At 42.9% G+C, this 21,457-nt stretch overlaps 1 protein-coding gene across 2 annotated transcripts; it reads left to right on the top strand.

Moving 5' to 3' along the window:
- The first annotated feature begins 381 nt into the window (after positions 1-381).
- Positions 382-21,447, top strand: mrpl19 (mitochondrial ribosomal protein L19). Of its 2 annotated transcripts, none has more exons than XM_080192413.1 (6): positions 382-452; positions 2,772-2,895; positions 11,056-11,174; positions 13,198-13,332; positions 18,017-18,198; positions 20,492-21,447. In XM_080192413.1, the coding sequence occupies exons 1-6, from the start codon at positions 398-400 to the stop codon at positions 20,711-20,713; spliced, it is 837 nt and encodes a 278-aa protein (XP_080048539.1). In that variant the 5' UTR covers positions 382-397; the 3' UTR covers positions 20,714-21,447. The 2 variants fall into 2 exon arrangements, with proteins under 2 accessions (XP_080048539.1, XP_080048538.1); XM_080192412.1 differs by lacking the exon at positions 382-452 and adding an exon at positions 463-568.
- The last annotated feature ends 10 nt before the right edge of the window (positions 21,448-21,457 follow it).

The following is a 21,457-nucleotide window of genomic DNA, read 5'->3' as shown; positions in this document are numbered from 1 at the left end:
TAAGCCTAGTAGGTATGGCTATCATTGGCGCAACTTGTGGGCCGAAGGGTCTGTTTTTGCTGTAGTTTTTCTATGTTCTGTGTTCTATTTTTCTCCAGAGCCAAAGAGTCATATTGTTTCTCTCTCCACAAATTGCTGCCCGACTGGCAGAGTTTTTGCAGCATTTTCTATTTTCATTTTAGATCTCCAAGCATTTTTATTTATAGAAATATACATCGCTGTTTGTTCCTCAGACACCCTGTGCAAGTTATCGATGTATTTAATATCCGTGCTCCTGTTTCCCCTAATCTACCTCTCTCTCTGTGTCGTCCTGTGCGACGTTCCTCGCGTTTGAGTCTTGCCGCTTCCCCTCCGCCCTCGGTCTCTCGAGTTTGCGCAGTGGAGAGTTGAGGGCAAGATGGCGGCAGTTGAAGCGGTTGTGCGGGGGTCGCGAGCTCTCAGCGCCAGTCAACGTGAGTGAGTGACGGTTGGGACGGAATGCGGCGGGAGGCGCGAGCCCCGACCCGGGGGGAGAGCAGCGATTGCTTTAGATTCAAAACTCCATGTCGATCATTCAGCGGCTCGCTCGGTGCGGGTTACATTTGTTTGAAGCGAATTTGGATTTGAATTTAGCTCAACCGCCCTGAACAGTTAATACCACTGGAAGCCGGTTCATTGATAGGAGTGGAATCACTTCCGAGAGATGCTTCATCCTGGAGTCAGTCATTCCTCCCAAAGCTCTGGGACAATCTTTCCTCTGATCTCTTCAGTCGGATTACTGTCCCTGACACAGCACCAGCACAACCCTAATCAAGGTCACAAATAACCCTCCATTGCCTATGGCATCTGAAGGGAAAATGCTGGAAAATCTGCAAGGAGAGGGAAGAGCTAACGATTCGAGTCCAGATGACCCTTTGTCAAAGCTGACATGCCTTCCGTATGATGGGTCACACTGCTCTCCTCTCTGGTTATCTGATTCACTGAGTCTGTCTTCATTATGGGCAGCACAGTGGTTAACAAACTGCAGTCTCACAGCGCTAGGGATCTAGGTTTGATTCCCGGATTGGGTCACTGACTGTGTGGAGTTTGCGCGTTTGACCCGTGTCTGTGTGGGTTTCCTCTGGGTGCTCCGGTTTCCTCTCACAGCCCAAGGATGTATGGGTTAGGTTGATTGGCCATTCTGAATCAACCCTTCATGTCAGGGTATGAGTGGGTTAACTGTGGGGTTAGGGGGATAGAGCCTGGATGGCATTGTTGTCAGTGCAGGCTCAATGGGCTGAATTGCCACCACTGCTCCAGTGGGATTCTATGATTCTGTTATCTTAACTATTGAGTGCTAGCTAGTGTGCTTCTACATAGTCCCTCTTCCTGCCTGTATGCTCTTATCTGAGGACTTTTCCAAGGCATTCCAGGTCTGTCTATTTTTCATCCACATGCTAAACTTTGACAATATTCCTTTCTAAGGTATAGGTACAGGTTCAGCTTGTGCAGCGAGCTTCAGCGCTAGTTTTCTTTCACTCTTTTTGCTCGAACCATTCTCTGCCTCTCTGCTACATCCTGTATGACTACGACAAAAGTAAACTTCCCCTTCTTGTCCTTCTTCAACTGGCTAGTTTCTTTGACGTGGTTGACCATACCATGATACCTCACCACTATTGTCCAAGTGGGGTGGTGCAGCTGTCAGTAAGTTCCATTCTTATCTATCAAATCATAGCCTGGATATCACTTGCAATAGTTTCCCTTATTGCTGCTGCTACACTGTTATCTCTTGTGTTCCTAATAATCTGTTATCCTTCATGGCTTTGTATTTCTCAACTACACCTTACCACTCTTACTAATTTAGCGAATGCAAAATCCCTAAGCCAAGCAGTTTCTTCCAGTCCTGCTGTATTAGATGTGAATAGGCCTCTGTTGAATCCACCGATTGGATACTCTTCTGTGTTGTGGTGCATAGTTGCTCGCTCCCACAGGCACAGAGGGAGCTGGCGCTAATACCCGTTTGTGGAAGTTGGCCAAGCAGGGATGTTGATGGTGGTCCATTCTTTCCTTCGAAGGAGAAACCAGGCTGCTGTTAGTTGGATTTGAGACCAGGTACTTGTTTCTCATGTCCAATGATTCCCCTTCATTTGTCCAGGTGGAGTTTGCGTTGAAATCCTGTGTGAAGGGTTTCGCCAGATTGGCCTTCTTGATGGGAGTTGTACTTTTGGTGGGCTGAATTAATAGGTCAGCATGAAGTGGCAGGTGGAGAGCATTGTGAACATTTTGTGGGTTGTTGCAAATCACCAGATATGTGGAGGAATAATGTTTACTAGCACAGGGAGCCAAGGGAGTGGTGCTATCCCCCTGTTGTATTGCTTCAGTTTTGCATGTACAATAATGACACAGCCCTCCCTTCACCACCATTTCATCTGCAGTTGCTAAATTACACCAAGTACTGAATGAGCTGAAATTTCCTCCTATTAAATATTAGGACAACCAAAGCCATTGGGTAAAATCTTCTGGTATTGGGAGTGGTAGTGCACTGAACTTAGCTGTGCATTAGGACCTTGGTGTAACATTTAAACTGTATCTTCAAAATAAACTCCGATGTACATCAATATCAGAATGTATCTCCAAATTTTGCTTTTGTTCACTTAGACTCATCAATTATCTATTGTAATTCATTTTAGATAGGAATACAAGTGCTGCAGTTGGTTAGAGTATAATATTTTGAGTACCTTTATGATAAAAATAGCAGTTACTTGACATTTCCTTTAAGGTTATGCTTATTGTCTGTCTGCCTTTATTTTTAGGACTTCTGTTTTCATCAACAAGGCTTTTAAGTTCCTCAACAGACGATGAGAAATCTTCAAAATTTCAGCCTCCGTCAAAACCCGTTATCATAGACAAAACACAATCTATAGCAACACAAAGAAGGTAATTTACAGAAGTTACTCTCGAACATAAGAATCAGCTGAAAATATGGTTATTTTAATTTAAGTATAGCATTGACTGTATTAATCCCAGTAAATTTCATTCCGATTTTTTTGTTCTATAAACTTTCATGATTGAGGGTAAGAAAGGTGCTAAAAATGAATTGCATCAAGAATCAAATATATGCAATAACCTAGGTGAATGAAAAATTGTGAGTTATGAGACCAGCGACAAATGTTACACTTTCAGAAAGAAGTGATGAACTGGTCAACTGGCTGGAATTGAGTTGTCGTTGATAATTGTTAGAACTCATAGTTAGATTTAAAATATATAAATACTTGGAGAATGGGTTGATGGAGATGGTTGACATGGATTTCTGAAAGATAAATAATGACTGACTTGAGAATCTTTTGTTGAAAGAGTAATGGAAAATATTAGGAGGTCTTATGGCACAGTGGTAGCATCCCTACCTTGGGCCAAATCTCCACCTCAAGGAAGGTGTGTCCGTGACATGGCAGAACAGGTTGATTATCAGCCTGTAAACCCTTCCAATACACCCTCTTTGGGCATGGTACGTGAAGGAAGAGGAGGATTGAAAATATAGACATGGGTTTGGGCATGTAATAGACGTAACTTGTGTGTATTCCTGGGAAGGATGTAACAAAATATCATATTGAAATTTAGTTTGAGAAAACTAACAGTGGTACGGGTAGAAAAAGATGCCTAAAAGGCAGACAATGCTTGTAGATTTTTAAAAAAATGAATATATCAGACCATACTGAGAAGAGCACCAGAATGACAGACAACAAGTTGAGGGCCATGTGGATAAATTTCAGACGAATTCTGTCCTTGGTCCCTTTCCTTTTCTTATCTAAATGCTCCCGCTTGGCAACATCATCTGGATGGACTGATCACACCAAATTCTCTATCTCAACCACCGCTCAACCTCTTCACTGTCGTTGTACCGTTATTTTTAATATTTAGTCTGAGATGAGCTGCAGTTTCTTGTAGCTACAAGTTAAAAACCAAAATCAATGCTTTCGATTTACCCTTGCTACTGATTCCTTCATCACCTTTCCTGGCCACTGCCCATGCAGAACCAGGCAGTAATCTCGGCGTTCTGTTCAACTTGAAGCTGAGTTTCCAACTTTGTATCCTGTCCGTTATGAAGCCAATTTATATTTGTCTCTAAGCCTCTCTCAGCCCGTTTCCTGATGAAATCTTCAAACATGCTGGTTGGCGGAGGTGATAGTGGATGCCTTGGTGGTTATTTTCCAAACGTCGCTGGATTCCAGGGAAGTGCCGGAAGATTGGAAAACGGCTAATGTTACGCCGTTGTTTTAGAAGGTGCCAGGCAGAAGGCAGGGAATTATAGGCCGGTTAGTTTAACGTCTGTTGTGGGTAAAATGTTAGAATCCGTCATCAAGGAGGAAATAGCGAGGCATCTTGAGGGGAATTGCTTGATAGAGCAGACGCAGCACGGTTTTGTTAAGGGGAAGTCATGTCTGACAAATTTACTGGAGTTCTATGAGGATGTGTCTAGGGCGGTGGATAGAGGAGAGCCGGTGGATGTGGTCTTTCTTGATTTTCAGAAGGCGTTTGACAAGGTGCCTCAGAAGAGGTTGTTGCAGAAGGTCAGGGGGCATGGAGTTGGGGGTAGGGTGTTAGCATGGATGGAGGGTTGGTTGTCAAATAGGAGGCAGAGAGTGGGGGTCAATGGGTGCTATTCGGATTGGCGGTTGGTGACCAGTGGAGTGCCCCAGGGGTCAGTGCTGGGGCCTCAGCTATTTACCATTTATATAGATGATCTGGAGGAGAGAACCGAGTGTATGGTGTCGAAATTTGCTGATGACATCAAGATTGGTGGAACGGCAAATTGCGCGGAGGGTGTGGAGAGTCTGCAGAAGGATCTAGATAGGCTGGGCGAATGGGCCAGGCACTGGCAAATGGAATTTAATGTTGGCAAATGCGAGGTGGTCCACTTTGGTAGGAATAATGGTAGGAAGGATTATTATTTACGTGGCGAAAAATTGCAGCAGGCGACAGTGCAGGGGGACCTCGGGGTCCTTGTGCATGAGTCGCAAAAACCCAGCTTGCAGGTACAGCAGGTGGTCAGGAACGCTAATGGGATGCTGGCCTTCATAGCGAGGGGGATTGAATATAAAAGTAGGGAGGTCTTGCTGCGGCTGTATAGGGCATTGGTGAGGCTGCAGCTGGAGTAGTGTGTGCAGTTTTGGGTGCCGTTCTTACGCAAGAATATTTTGGCCTTGGAGGGAGTGCAGAGGAGGTTTACTAGGCTGAATAAACTAGGCTTGTACTCGTTAGAGTTCAGAAGAATGAGGGGAGATCTCATTGAGACGTATAAGATGATGAATGGGATGGATAGGATAGAGGTGGAGAGGCTCTTCCCACTCAGAAAGGATAGTAGGACTAGGGGGCACAGCCTCAAGATAAAGGGGGGGCGGTTTAGAACGGAGTTGAGGAAGAACTTCTTCACTCAAAGGGTGGTGAATCTCTGGAACTCTCTGCCCGTTGACGTGGTGGAGGCTACCTCGCTAAACATTTTTAAGTCGCGGGTTGATGGGTTTTTGATAGGCAAGGGGATTAAGGGTTATGGGGAGAGGGTGGGAATGTGGAACTGAGCCACGACAGATCAGCCATGATCTTATTGAATGGCGGGGCAGGCTCGAAGGGCTAGATGGCCTACTCCTGCTCCTATTTCTTATGTTCTTATGTACCAACTTCAGACTCGACAAATTGAGTACTGGCCTGAGCAGCTTTTCATCTTCAACTCTCCATAAATGCCAGCTTGTTCTATTAGCACGAGTGGGTGAACAAGACCACTACGGACTCGGAGTCAGGTTCAACAGCGGTACAGCTTTATTTTACTGTCGACGGAGGTTCAGTCAGGACGTACAAACAGAACTGTCCCGAAAGCACTCTAAAGACCCGCCGCTATGGGCTACAGTTATACCTGAACTTGATACATTGTACAATTCAAATGCTAATGTTTTGTTTACAGTATTTGACTCTGACCATCCTGTTTCGATGTCTTCAAGTATTGTAATGATATTTTTAAGTGTGTGTTAATCGTTTCTGTCTGAAGGGTTTATTAATGGTCTAGAATCTCCGGGGTTTGAACAATGGGTGTTTGACTATTCTCAGGAAGTTTGTGGGGCCAGGGATGCTTCCTTAGTTATGCTGATCCTTAGGTGTCTCCATAGAGGGTTGCTTGATTAGATCAGAGGTGCTGATTTGGTTGGATGGGGGTGTACTTTTTAATTTAGTTCCTGTAGGTGCCATCCTGCCCAGTTCCCTTTGTGTGCTAGCCCTCATTTGCATTCTAAAAGCATGTCCTTGCCTGCTAGTCTGTGTCTGTTCCCTTGTGACCTTTAGTGGGGAGGCTCTGAGTACAACTATAGTCTGCTTCCATATTGTGTACCCAATTTCATAAAATTTGTTGTCTGATAACAGTTCAAACTCAGCAACTTGTATCATCACTTACTCATCATCCCTGTATTCTCGGACTTGCCTTGGAACTCAGCTCTCAAGAACCTGAAGTTTAAAATTTTCACCTTCACACCTCACATCTCTGTAACACGCTTCAACTCTTTACTGTCTTGAACTCTCTGTTCCTTTGGCTTCTTGTTCATCCCTCTCCATTTTCTTTACCCATGATTGGAGGCTGTACCTTTAGCCTGCAGGTCTTGCTCTGCAATTTTTCTCTCAACCCTTTTATGTATTCACCTTGCTCTTTTTTAAAGCCTTTGTAAAAACCCAAACTTGACCAAACATTTGTAACCCTTGACTGCCCTTCCTTTGCCACAGTGTGTATTATCCAATTACAACTCTGGGAAGCACTTTGGGATCTTCTTGATACAATTTGCGAGCAAAGAATGAAAATAGAATCATCGAATGGTTACAGCCTAGAAGGAAGCCATTCAGCAGTCGAGTCCCTACAAGCTGCCTGCAAGAGCACTTCAGTTGGTCCCACTGCCCAGCTGTGGCCTTGCAACTTTGTTGCCCTTCAGATGTTTTCCAATTCCCCTTTGTAAGTGTAATTTTATCTGCCTCCACCACACTCTGAAGCAGCACCTTCTAGATCCTAAGCACTTGCTGCATAAAGGGGGCTTTTTCTCATGTCACTTTTGTTTCCTCTACCAATGATGTTAATTAAATTGGTGTCCTTCTGGTTCTTGACCCCTTTGCCAATGGGGTAGTTTTTTTCCCATATGCTTTGACTATACTTCTCATGGTTTTAGAATCCTTACAGTGCAGAAAGAGGCCATTTGGCCCATCAATCCTGCAGCAACAATCCTACCCAAGTCCTATCCCCATAATCCCACGTATTTACCTTGCTAATCTCCCTGACACTAAGGGGCAGTTGAGCCTGGCCAGTCAACATATTCGGCACATCTTTGGATGTTTTGAACACCTCCATCAAATCTTTCAGTTCTTTCCTCTAAGAAGAACAATCCCCAACATTTTGAATCTAACCATTTAATCGAAGTCAGGAGGTTTAGGTGATAAAAGGGTTTTTGATGAGGTTTTAAAAGATTCCAGGAAAATTAAGATGCAGAGTGTCCCAGGGAGTGAGTTTCAAAGATTAGGAACGAGGCAGCTGAAAGCTGTAACACATGTAAAGTAAGATGAATGGTGAGTGATGCACAGGAACCCAGAGTCAGAAGACTAAAGATTGTTGAAGTCAAGTCTGGAGGAGTTTGTAGAGATAGATGAGAGAGAGGACATGGAAGGACTTGAAGATGTGCTACGATTTTGTCTGTGATGCATCAGAGGCAGAAAGCTTTGTGGATCATCAAGACCAAGATGATGAATAGAGTAGGGTTTAAGACAGACCAGGATACATATAATTTGAGAGCATTGAGAGCTTATGGAAATTGGATGAGGGAGGGCCAGCGAGGCAAGCAAGGAAATAATAAATTGTGGAGGTGAACGCAAGAATAAGGAGCAGGAGTAGCCATTTTACCTTCGAGCCTGCTCCACCATTAAATAAGGTCTTAGCTGATCTGGTTGTGACTTCAAGTCCACTTTTCTGTCCACCTCCCCATAACCCTTGACTCCAATGTTGATCAGAAATCTAACAGCCTTGAATATATTCAATGACCCAACCTCCATTGCTCTCTAGGGTAGGGAATTTCATAGACTAATTCTCCTTAACTCAATCTTAAATGGGACATCCCTAATTTTTAAACGTGTCCCCTGATTCTAAACTCCACAGCAAGGGGAAACATCCTCTCAGCACTTACTTAGCAATAACTTGCTCATGGATGCTTAGCTTGGGTTCCGCCAGGATCATTCAGCTCCTGACCACATTACAGCCTTGGTTTAAAAATGGACAAAACAAGTCAATGGGAATTAAGGGGAAGACACTCTGCTGGTTGGAGTCATACTTGGCACAATGAAAAATGGTTGGAGGTCAATTATCTCAGGTCCAGCAGATCACTGCAGGAATTTTCAGGGTAGTGACCTAGGTCCAACCATCTTTAGCTACTTCCTCAATGACCTTCCTTCCATCACAAGGTCAGAAATGGGGATGTTCACAGATGACTGCACCACGTTCAGCACCACTCACAACTCCTCAGATACTGAAGCAGTTCATGTCTAATGTGGTTGACTCTTAACTGCCCTCCAAAGGTAACAAGGGTGGCCAATAAATGCTGGCCAGCCAGCGATACCCATATTCTATGAATGAGTGAAACAAAACCTGGACAATGTTCAGGCTTGGCTTGACAAGCGGCAAGTAAAATTCACACCACGTGTGTTTAAGGCAATGTTAATCTCCAACACAAGAGGATGTTGATAGTGGGGGATTGAGTGATGGTAATGACATTGCTCCTTGACATTCAATGTCATTACCATCACTCAATCCCCCACTATCTATATCCTGGGGAAGTTACCATTAGCCAGAAACTGAACTGCATTAGCCATATAAATACTGTGGTTACCAGAGCAGGTCCAAGGATAGGAATTCTGTGGCAAGTAACTCATTTCCTGATGACCACCCCTCCCCCAAAAAGCCTGTCCACCATCTCTATGGCACAAGTAGGAATACTCCACTTGCCTGGATGAGTGCAGTTCCAACAACACTCAAGAAGCTTGACACCATTCAAAGCAGCCCGCTTGATTGCTAAACCTTCCACAAACATTCAGTTCCTCCACTGGCAACGAACAGTGGCAGTCATGTATACCATATACAAGATGCACTGCAGGAATTTACAAAGATTCCTCAGGCACTCCTTCCAAACCCACGACCACTATCATCTAGAAGGGCAAGTGCAGCAGATACTTGGGAACACTACCACCTGGAAGTTCCTGACTTGAAAATATATTGTCATTCTTTTACTGTCATTGGGTCCAAATCCTGGATTTCCCTCTCTAATAGTGATGTGGATGTGCCTGCATTTCGGGTATTGCAGCCGTTCAAGAAGGCAGCACGCTACCATCTTTTCAAGGCAACTATGAATGGGCAATAAATGCTGGACTAGCCAAGAACGCCCATTTCCTGTAAAATGAATTTTAAAAAGACCATTACCTCAGCAAGCATTAAATAAATAAAGGGCAAAATAAATTATTCAAAGGGTTCCCCTGCTATGGATTGCTTGACCACATGTGATTGATGCTCAACTGATTCAACATTTGAAAGGATACACAATAATTATTTAAAGATTACAGGATATAGAGAGAAATCAAGAAAAGAAGACATTTTTTAGGGAAGAAATAGGACTCAGCAAAATTGTGTATTTCCTGTACAGATCTAATCTGACCACAGCTAGAAAGGACTCATTTTGGACTTTTCATTTGCTAAAATTCCTGTTTGTTTACTTTGCTGTTTTGATAGAACAGTTTTGGAGAAGATGGTGACGTAGTGGTAATATCACTGAACTAGTAATCTAGAGGCTCAGGCTAAAGCTCGGAGGACACAGGTTCAAATCCGACTACGACAGCTGGTGGAATTTGAAATCTGTGAACCAACCTGGAATATAAAGCTAGTCTCAGTAATGTGCCACAAAGCTATCATCAGTTATAACATAGAACACTACAGCACAAACAGGCCCTTTGGCCCACAAGTTGCGCCAATCACATCTATACCTACCAAGCCATAGAACTATCTGTAACTTCCAATGCCATTAGATCCCATATACTCATCCAGAAGTCTTTTAAAAGACCCCAGTGATTTCGCCGCTACCACCACCGACGGCAGCCAATTCCACTCACTCACCACCCTCTGAGTGAAAATCTTTCCCCTAACATCTCCTCTGTACTTGCTTCCCAGCACCTTAAACCTGTGTCCTCTTGTAGCGACCATTTCAGTCCTGGCAAATAGCCTCTGAGAATCCACCCTATTCCTCCCAACATTTTATAAACCTCTATCAGGTCACCTCTCAACCTTCGTCTCTCCAGGGAGAAGAGACCTAGCTCCCTCAACCTATCTTTATAAGGCAGGCCTCCCAATCCACGCAACATCCTTGTAAATCTCCTCTGCACCCTCTCAATAGCTTCCACATCCTTTCTGTAGTGAGGCGACCAGAACTGCGCACAGTACTCCAAGTGGGGTCTGACAAGGGTCCTATAAAGTTGCAGCATTACCTCCCAACTCCTAAACTCAGTCCCTCGATTAATGAAGGCCAGTACACCATACGCCTTCTTGACCACATCCTCCACCTGCAAGGCCGATTTAAGAGTCCTATGGACCCAGACTCCAAGATCCTTCTGCTCTTCAACCCAGCTAAGACTCCTACCCTTGATATTGTACTCCTGCATCCCGTTGGTCCTGCCAAAATGGATCACTACACATTTATCCGCATTGAAGTCCATCTGCCACTTCTCCACCCAGTCTTGCATCCTATTGTGAAGTAAAGTTTATTGTGAAGACTCATCTGTTTACCATTGTCCTTTTAAGGAGGGAAATCTGGCATTTACCTGGTCTGGTCTGCATGTGATTCCAGACCCACAGCAATGTGGTTGACTCTTAACTTCCCTCTGAAATCTTCAGTTCAGTGGCAATTAGGGATAGGACAAGAAATGTTGGCTTTGTCTGCAATTTCCACGTCCCATGAAAGAATGAACAGAAACAAACAATTATTAATTCCTCCATCTTGATTGCTGCAAATTTTCAACTAAACTGAACTATTCTCTTTACAGGTTTGTAAGCCCTGAGTTCATAATGCGAAGAGGCAGAACAAATCCCCTAAAATTCAGCATTGAGAGAAAGGATATGATTCAAAGACGGAAAGTGCTGAATATACCAGAATTCTACGTAGGTTAGTTATCTTGCATGCTTAATAAATCGTACTTCCTTACGTAGGTAAAATAGCTGGTCGCGCATTGCAGCATTGACATGCAGAAGGAAATGCTTTACTAAACTTCCCATGGACCATGTAATAGAAATCTGTTATATTACAGCTATATTATTGTTGAGTCCATGTGATGCCACACAGACTACATTCACGTCATGTAGTTTTCGGTCTTTTATATAAATTTTTTATTTATATTGAATAATCATTGCATTAAAAGCAAATTATTGGGCACTTATTTAGTGAGTGTTTTGTGTGGTCAGTTTTGAGTTGCAAAATTGATGAGATCAGGGTCAGACAGAAATGATCCCAAATGTACTTGGAAGGACTGCTAAGCCACTAAATGCTGATACGTTAACAATATACTCCTTAGAAAGTGTATTCATTATGCTTCAATGCATCTGCTATAAAGTCACTATAATCTACTGGATGGCTTTACTCTTACTAATAATGCATAAATACGTCGACCAGTTTTACATGCAACCTTGATCTAATACGATGAACTAGAATCAGTATTATCTTTCAATATGGAAGTGGTCTAATGATTTTGATTTGATTTATTATTGTCACATGTATTAGCATACAGTGAAAATTATTGTTTCTTGTGCGCTATACAGACAGAATGTAACATTCATAGAGAAGGAAACAGGAGTTTACAATGTAGTGTTACAGTCATAGCTGGGGTGTAGAGAAAGATCAACTTAATGCAAGGTATGTCCATTCAAAAGTCTGACGGCAGCAGGGAAGAAGCTGTTCTTGAGTTGGTTGGTACGTGACCTCAGACTTTTGCATCTTTTTCTCCGACAGAAAAATGTGGAAGAGAGAATGTCCAGAGTGCGTAGAGTCCTTACTTATGCTGGCTGCTTTTCTGAGGCAGCGGGAAGTGTAGACAGTCAGTAGATGGGAGGCTGGTTTATGTGATGGATTGGGCTACATTCATGATTTTTTGTAGTTTTTCGTGGTCTTGGGCAGAGCAGGAGCCATACCAAGCTGTGATACAGCCAGAAAGAATGCTTTCTATGGTGCACCTAAAGGTTTGTGAGAGCTGTAGCTGACATGCCAAATTTCCTTAGTCTTCTGAGAAAGTAGAGGCGTTGGTGGACTTTCTTAACTATGGTCTCGGCATAGGGGGACCAGGATAAGTTGTTGGTGATCTGGATACCTAAAAACTTGAAGCTCTTTCCACTTTGTCCCCATTGATATAGACAAAGGCATGTCCAATGAACCCAACAGATGTTGGAATGTTCTTCCTCCAGCTGTTTGTAAATAAATACTGTTCTTATAATTTTTATGAATTAATACTTTGGAAATTTCAGTATTCGTAAAATTTGACCTGAATATTTTCAATATTTGTTTTCAAACATCCACAGTATTTTGCTTTTGTGAAACTTGTCTTCATTCCAGCCACTTTACATTTTGCAATATACTTTAATTACATAGCACTGTCCATTCAGTTCCACCACAGTATTTTTATATACCAGTCACTTGCTGATTTGGAGCTGCAAGAGATGTGTGAAACAATGCTTGCAGCATGTTAAGTAATTAATTTGGGATAACCTTTTTTATATTCACTTGTATATAATTGTAGTCATTCACAATAGAATTCACTTCCCATTGGATAAGAATGTGGTTTGCATCTTTTTGCAAATCCAAACAGTAAAATAATTAATTACAGCTACACTCATGTGGTGCAAAATAAGCTTCAAAATGAATATGTACTTGTTGAAACAAAATATATTTTAAATCAGTGAAATTTCATTTATTTCTGCAACATTTTTAAATGGAAGCTGACTTGAAAAATATACAGCCTTTTCCCCAAAATAGCAAATGGAAACAGTTCTGTATTGCTTGTTAATGTTAAAACTGTCATAGACACATTTCAGTTTATTAATTAAAATCCCAGATCAGGAAGCTTATTTGGAATATTTCAAATGTTTAGAAACTGATATTCCTACATCATTCTTTTAACTTTCACCCTTTTTGCCAATAGGAAGTGTCCTTGCTGTTAGTATGGCTGACACAAATGCAAATAGCAAAGTCAACAGATTTGTTGGAATCTGCACCCAAAGATCAGGAAAAGGATTAGGAGCTACTTTTGTGCTTAGGAATGTCATAGATGGACAAGGTAAGTTTTTAATGTTTGTCATTAACTTCTAAATTTATCAAAATTATTATGGTGATTAAAATTTTACTAGTTAAAAAAAACGTCTGGAATTCTCCCGCCCATCATGGCAATTTAGCAGGCGTGGACCGTACAAAGATCCATTGATCTTGGGCAGGATTCTCTGGTTTCGAGGTGAGCCTGGCTAGAGAATCCCCTCCAAATTTTTAAAGCATTAAGCTTGCTGATTAGAAAAGATAAATGAGCCATATTGTGGTAAAGTTGAAGATTGCAGTACAAGTCAAGTATCCTTTATCCAAAACACTCTGGGCCAATTCAGATACTGCATTTGGTCTCTGCCTACTTGCATTACAACGGTCAAAACCTAGGCTAACTATTGTATAAAGCAAATAAAATGGCAAGAAAAGTAAGATGTACCACAAGGTGCCTGCTATAATGAGTTCCCACCCTGGCATCATCATCTGTGATTCTGTTTATAGGAGAGGGGTCACAAGGCAAAGTGTACAGACATAAATTGCAAAGTAAACAATGTAAACAACCAAACTTCTGACACTAACGGTCAGGAGCAGTCGATGAGGTTCATCTAAGCTCAGGTTGAGACTTCCCGTGCTTGTGGTCAGGTACGGTCGTGAGATCTGTGTTGGTTCAGACTTCCTGTACTAAAGTTCGATGAGGTTCAAACAAATTGGTGGTTTTTGGATGTGATTGGCTTTCAGATTAAGGAGACTCGACCGGTACTTAAGAAACAAACATCCATTTGGACAAGAGGATATGAAAACAATTGTGCTGCCTATGCTGAAAATTTAATCCAAAGAGGAAAATAGCTTTAGAGGCTGACTGAAATCTAGAGTTGCTTCTTAGACTTTCATAGATGCATTGTTAATTAAAAAGTTATTTTTTGTAGAACGTGGTACCAATGCCACATTGTGCTTGGAGCTAAAGTTAGATCATGCTTGCTTTTAATTTTCCCAAAATGCTGCTCATTATATTGGGCTTATCCAAACTTTGCCTGGGGAGCCAAATTTGAATTATTTTCTCAGGAGGCCGATGTGCAAGATTCGGAAATAACATTTGGCATAAATGAAGTTTGAAAAAAGGAAAAAGCTTTTGAACAAATGTAATTTCAGAACATTAATTTGATAAATTAAAAGTATAATAAAAATGACCAGCTGAGAGGGTCAGTGTGTTTCCAGTTCACTCATCCTTGTGTGTGTTAGTAAGAGTGAATGAGAAACCTGAGACTGGGAATAAGCCAGTCTCTTCCTCTCTTTTATATACACACAGTGCATCACCCCCACATGAAAGCAAAGTTTGAATCAATCATTCAGTCAAGACAGGAAAGTCTTGAGCTATGAAAATGATTCTTGTTCTGAAGTTCTCAGAATTCCACAACGGAGTGGGAGTGAGTTTGAGGGGTCACGTGATGTACCTTTATTGAAACAACAGCAACTTTGCCATGGGTAGTATTATTGGATTTTTAAACATCTGTAAGGGAGTTGGTGCTCAGCAGAAATTTATTCCGATGGTTAAAAAGGATCGTAGGAGGAGAGATAATCAGCCGTGGATAACGAAGGAGGTAAAGGAAAGTCTTAAATTAAAAGCGGATGCATTTAGAGTAACTAAGAGTAGTGGGTGAGAAGAGGATTGGGAGAGGTTTAAATGTCAACAAAGAATGACAAAGAAGTTGATAAAGAAGGGTAGGATAAACTATGAAGCTGGGCTAGCGCTTAATATAAAAAAGGATAGCAAGAGTTTTTATAAATAAAAAGTAAGAGGCTGGCTAGGGTGAACGTTGGACCCTTAGAGGATGAAAGGGGGGACTTAGTGGTAGGGGATGGGGAAATGGCTGAGGTCTTGAATAACTTTTTTGTTTCGGTCTTCACGGAGGAGGACGTGAATAATTTGCCAGGCATTAGCGATGGACTGGAGGGTCTCAATGGCATTATTGTTACTAGAGAGGCGGTGCTTGACAGACTGGAGGGACTGATTGTGGACAAGTCCCCAGGACCGGATGGAATGCATCCAAGGGTTCTGAAAGAAATGGCGGAGGTGATAGTGGATGCCTTGGTGATTATTTTCCAAACGTCACTGGATTCTGGGGAAGTGCCGGAAGATTGGAAAACGGCTAATGTTACGCCGTTGTTTAAGAAGGGTGGCAGGCAAAAGGCAGGGAATTATAGGCCGGTTAGTTTAATGTCTGTTGTAGGTAAAATGTTAGAATCCGTCATCAAGGAGGAAATAGCAAGGCATCTTGAGGAGAATTGTTTGATAGAGCAGACGCAGCACGGTTTCGTTAAGGGGAAGTTGTGTCTGACGAATTTATTGGAGTTCTATGAGGATGTGTCTAGGGCGGTGGATAGAGGAGAGCCGGTGGATGTGGTGTTTCTTGATTTTCAGAAGGCGTTTGATAAGGTGCCTCACAAGAGGTTATTACAGAAGGTCAGGGGGCATGGAGTTGGGGGTAGGGTGTTAGCGTGGATAGGGGATTGGCTGTCAGATAGGAGGCAGAGAGTGGGGGTCAGTGGGTGCTATTCAGATTGGCGGTTGGTGACTAGTGGAGTGCCCCAGGGGTCGGTGCTGGGGCCTCAGCTATTTACCATTTATATAGATGGTCTGGAGGAGGGAACCAAGTGTATGGTGTCGAAATTTGCTGATGACACCAAGATTGGTGGAACAGCAAATTGCGTGGAGGGTGTGGACAGTCTGCAGAAGGATCTAGATAGGCTGGGCGAATGGGCCAGGAACTGGCAAATGGAATTTAATGTTGGCAAATGTGAAGTTGTCCACTTTGGTAGGAATAATGGTAGGAAGGACTATTACTTACATGGCGAAAAACTGCAGCGTGCGACGGTGCAGAGGGACCTCGGGGTCCTTGTGCACGAGTCGCAAAAACCCAGCCTGCAGGTGCAGCAGGTGGTCAGGAAGGCAAATGGGATGCTGGCCTTCATAGCGAGGGGGATTGAATATAAAAGTAGGGAGGTCTTGCTGCAGCTGTATAGAGCATTGGTGAGGCCGCAGCTGGAGTACTGTGTTGCAGTTTTGGTCGCTGCACTTACGCAAGGATATTTTGGCCTTGGAGGGAGTGCAGAGGAGGTTTACTAGGCTGATACCGGAGTAGGGGGCTGAACTATGAGGAGAGGCTGAATAAACTAGGCTTGTACTCGTTAGAGTTTAGAAGAATGAGGGGAGATCTCATTGAGACATATAAGATGATGAATGGGATGGATAGGATAGAGGTGGAGAGGCTCTTCCCGCTCAGAAAGGACAGTAGGACTAGAGGGCACAGCCTCAAGATAAAGGGGGGGCGGTTTAGAACGGAGTTGAGGAGGAACTTCTTCACTCAAAGGGTGGTGAATCTCTGGAATTCTCTGCCCGTTGAAGTGGTGGAGGCTGCCTCGCTAAATATATTTAAGACGTGGGTTGATGGGTTTTTGATAAGTGAGGGGATTAAGGGTTATGGGGAGAGGGCAGGAATGTGGAACTGAGCTACGACAGATCAGCCATGATCTTATTGAATGGCAGGGCAGGCTCGAAGGGCTAGATGGCCTACTCCTGCTCCTATTTCTTATGTTCTTATGTATTGCATGGAAGGTGTTTACTTGTGGCTCTTATCAAGTATGGAATCTTTTGTAAGACTATCTTGAAAGGTGTAACTTGGTTGCTAAAAAAATTTTTCTTATTTTTAAAATCCCACAAATGGTACTGGATGTCTTGCTAAGTTTCCCTCTGGGATTTTGTTTGCTCAGCAAATGATATTTGCAGTGGTCATAACCAATATATTGGCAACTAGCATTTCATAGAATCATATTGCAGAAAAGGCTGTTTGGTCCATCGAGTCTGCACCGATATATGTGAAACGCCTGACCTCCCACCTACTAGCACTTGGCCCGTAGCCATAAATGTTATGATGTGCCAAGTGCTCATTCAGGTACTTTTTAAAGATTGTGAGGCAACTCGCCACCACCACCCTATAGGTAAAAAGGTTTTTCCTCACATCCCCATAAACCTTCTGCCCCTCACCTTGAGCACAATTTCTATTTGGAATTTCTATGAAATTCTACAAGACAATGGCCTTGTGGTATTATTGCTAGACTATTAACCCAGAAATTCAGCTAATGTTCTGGGGACACAGGTTCAAATCGAATTTGTCAGAAAAACCCATCTCGTTCACTAATGCCCTTTAGGAAAAGAAATCTACTGTACTCAGCTGGTCTGGTCTACGTGACTCCAGAATCACCACAATGTGGTTGGCTGTCAACTCTCCTTCAAGGGCAGGTAGGATGGGCAATAAATGCTGGCCAGCCAGCCACCTATGCCCCACAAATAAAAAAAAGTGTCCCTTATGACTGGTCCTTCAACTAAGGGGAACAGCTGCTCCTTATCCACTCTGTCTATCCCTTCATCTTCTCAACTCCAACGAAAACAACCCAAGCCTATCCAACCTCTTAAATGTTCCATCCCAGGTAGCATCCTGGTGAATCTCCTCTGCATCCTCTCCCAGTGCAATCCCATCTTCCCATAATGTAGTAGTCAGGACTGCCCAGAGTACTCCAGCAATGGCTTTATCAAAGTTCTATACAACTCCAACACAACTTCCCTGATTTTTGTAATCTATGTATTTTCAGTCACCGTTTTTCTATCTTGACAATTGTTAGTTAAATTAGTGATTTTTTTTTACTCATTCAAGGTGTTGAGATCTGCTATGATATGTATAGCCCGCGAATTCAGCAGATTGAAGTGCTGAAGCTGGAAAAGAGACTGGATGATAATTTAATGTATCTACGTGATGCACTCCCAGAGTACAGCACTTTTGATTTTAACATGAAAGCTGTACCCTGCCCTACTGGTTCCGAGGTCCCTACCAATTTGGTAAGAAACTGCTTCTCTATGAAAGTTGCATGACCATTTAATTTCAATATTTTACAGTGTATTTTTCACAATCCATTGAGACTTGAGATGGTTAAAAAGGACCGTAGGAGGAGAGGTAATAAGCCGTGGATAACGAAGGAGGTGAAGGAAAGTGTTAAATTAAAAGCGGAGGCGTTTAGAGTAGCTAAGAGTACTGGGCGAGAAGAGGATTGGGAGAGGTTTAAATGTCAACAAAGATTGACAAAGAAGTTGATAAAGAAGGGTAGGAGAAACTATGAAGCTGGGCTAGCGCTTAATATAAAAAAGGATAGCAAGAGTTTTTATAAATAAAAAGTAAGAGGCTGGCTAGGGTGAACGTTGGACCCTTAGAGGATGAAAGGGGGGACTTAGTGGTAGGGGATGGGGAAATGGCTGAGGTCTTGAATAACTTTTTTGTTTCGGTCTTCACGGAGGAGGACGTGAATAATTTGCCAGGCATTAGCGATGGACTGGAGGGTCTCAATGGCATTATTGTTACTAGAGAGGCGGTGCTTGACAGACTGGAGGGACTGATTGTGGACAAGTCCCCAGGACCGGATGGAATGCATCCAAGGGTTCTGAAAGAAATGGCGGAGGTGATAGTGGATGCCTTGGTGATTATTTTCCAAACGTCACTGGATTCTGGGGAAGTGCCGGAAGATTGGAAAACGGCTAATGTTACGCCGTTGTTTAAGAAGGGTGGCAGGCAAAAGGCAGGGAATTATAGGCCGGTTAGTTTAATGTCTGTTGTAGGTAAAATGTTAGAATCCGTCATCAAGGAGGAAATAGCAAGGCATCTTGAGGAGAATTGTTTGATAGAGCAGACGCAGCACGGTTTCGTTAAGGGGAAGTTGTGTCTGACGAATTTATTGGAGTTCTATGAGGATGTGTCTAGGGCGGTGGATAGAGGAGAGCCGGTGGATGTGGTCTTTCTTGATTTTCAGAAGGCGTTTGACAAGGTACCTCACAAGAGGTTATTGCAGAAGGTCAGGGGGCATGGAGTTGGGGGTAGGGTGTTAGCGTGGATAGAGGATTGGTTGTCAAATAGGAGGCAGAGAGTGGGGATTAATGGGTGCTATTCGGATTGGCGGTTGGTGACTTGTGGAGTGCCCCAGGGGTCGGTGCTGGGGCCTCAGCTATTTACCATTTATATAGATGATCTGGAGGAGGGAACCAAGTGTATGGTGTCTCGAAATTTGCTGATGACACCAAGACTGGTGGAACGGCAAATTGCGCGGAGGGTGTGGAGCGTCTGCAGAAGGATCTAGATAGGCTGGGCGAATGAGCCAGGAAATGGCAAATGGAATTTAATGTTGGGCAAGTGCGAGGTGGTCCACTTTGGTAGGAAGAATGGTAGGAAGGACTATTACTTACGTGGCGAAAAACTGCAGCAGGCGACGGTGCAGAGGGACCTCGGGGTCCTTGTGCATGAGTCACAAAAACCCAGCCTGCAGGTGCAGCAGGTGGTCAGGAACGCTAATGGGATGCTGGCCTTCATAGCGAGGGGGATTGAATATAAAAGTAGGGAGGTCTTGCTGCAGCTGTATAGGGCATTGGTGAGGCCACAGCTGGAGTACTGTGTGCAGTTTTGGTCGCTGCACTTATGCAAGGATATTTTGGCCTTGGAGGGAGTGCAGAGGAGGTTTACTAGGCTGATACCGGAGTTGAGGGGGTTGAGCTATGAGGAGAGGCTGAATAAACTAGGCTTGTACTCGTTAGAGTTTAGAAGAATGAGGGGAGATCTCATTGAGACATATAAGATGATGAATGGGATGGATAGGATAGAGGTGGAGAGGCTCCTCCCACTCAGAAAGGACAGTAGGACTAGGGGGCACAGCCTCAAGATAAAGGGGGGGCGGTTTAGAACGGAGTTGAGGAGGAACTTCTTCACTCAAAGGGTGGTGAATCTCTGGAATTCTCTGCCCGTTGAAGTGGTGGAGGCTGCCTCGCTAAATATTTTTAAGATGCGGGTTGATGGGTTTTTGATAAGCGAGGGGATTAAGGGTTATGGGGAGAGGGTGGGAATGTGGAGCTGAGCCACAACAGATCAGCCATGATCTTATTGAATGGCAGGGTAGGCTCGAAGGCCTACTCCTGCTCCTATTTCTTGTGTTCTTATATTATGTTCTTAGACTTTCAAAAAAAAATCCAGGCTATATGAAAAATGGTTGTTTAAATTTTTAATCCACCAGAGTAAGTGATAACTTAGAGAGTTGGCAATCTCTAAGTTGCCCCTTGAGCTATGTTTACTGACTACTTTTGTTTAAAAAAACAGCTGAAAGTAAAAATGAAGCCGAAACCATGGTCAAAACGTTGGGAACGTCCAAAGTACAATATACAGGGTATACGGTTTGATCTGTGCCTCACAGAAGAGCAAATGGAGGAAGCTAAAAAGCACGCTCAGCCCTGGCTTGAATATGATTTGATGAGAGAATATGATACATCCCAGATTGTGAAAAACATGGAGCTATATTTACAAAAGGAGTTGAATAACTGACACTTCTAAGATGTGTTTACGCTTGTAGGAATCAAACACTGACTGCCAGTATGATTGAAAATTCGTCCTAACTGTAGGTGCCAGAGACAAAAATTAGAATTTGTTTATTACTTTGTCATAATTGAAAGTTTTTGAACTACAATTTTTCAATGTTGTTCCAGCCATGTGCAGAGGGAAGATATGTGTTATGCTCGTATTTTAAGGCACCTACAACATTTCGCTTTCTTAAAGAGCATTCCCTTTGCTTGATCGCTGGAAATAATGTTAAACTCTGAGGATTTGGAGAAACAGAGATTAATCAGTATTTAAATTGTATCACTTTCATGAACATATGCTTATTATTGGATTCTTGCAATTCGTAATGCCTGTGTTTACCTGCAAAGATGAAAAAATAACCATTATTTCATATATCTAAAACACTTCAGGTAGGAGTCAGTCTAGATGTGCATCTGGGGATAAGGTAAAAGAAAAAGTTGGCCAGAGTTAGTGTGGATATAGAGGAATGCCCAACCTGAAATGCACGTCCAGTAATCCTGATGTAACAGCTCCTATTTTGATCATTTTTAAGTCTACTGAATGAGTAGTTCCTTCTGGTGATTTACATTGTTGGAACATGTTCGTGTCTATGATGTTAAAGGAAAGCAGAGGAATACAATGTCGTTGTTTTCAGTCGGAAAGAATGTAATTCTTGGTTAGGAAAATAAACTTCATCTTTTACAAAATTAAAAATCAAACCGCAGTGGG

Source organism: Carcharhinus amblyrhynchos, chromosome 7 (assembly GCF_965287045.1).
Source record: "Carcharhinus amblyrhynchos chromosome 7, sCarAmb.v2.hapA, whole genome shotgun sequence".
Lineage (NCBI taxonomy): Eukaryota > Metazoa > Chordata > Chondrichthyes > Carcharhiniformes > Carcharhinidae > Carcharhinus > Carcharhinus amblyrhynchos.
Note: the sequence above shows the minus strand (reverse complement) of the source record. Positions and strands in the feature narration are given on the sequence as shown.

Coding starts and splice junctions, on each gene's coding strand:
- mrpl19 (XM_080192412.1), top strand. CDS start 478: ATGCGGCGGGAGGCGCGAGCCCCGACCCGGGGGGAGAGCAGCGATTGC. Junction 569..2,771: donor ATCATTCAGCGGCTCGCTCG/GTGCGGGTTACA, acceptor CTTTATTTTTAG/GACTTCTGTTTTCATCAACA. Junction 11,175..13,197: donor TATACCAGAATTCTACGTAG/GTTAGTTATCTT, acceptor TTTTGCCAATAG/GAAGTGTCCTTGCTGTTAGT.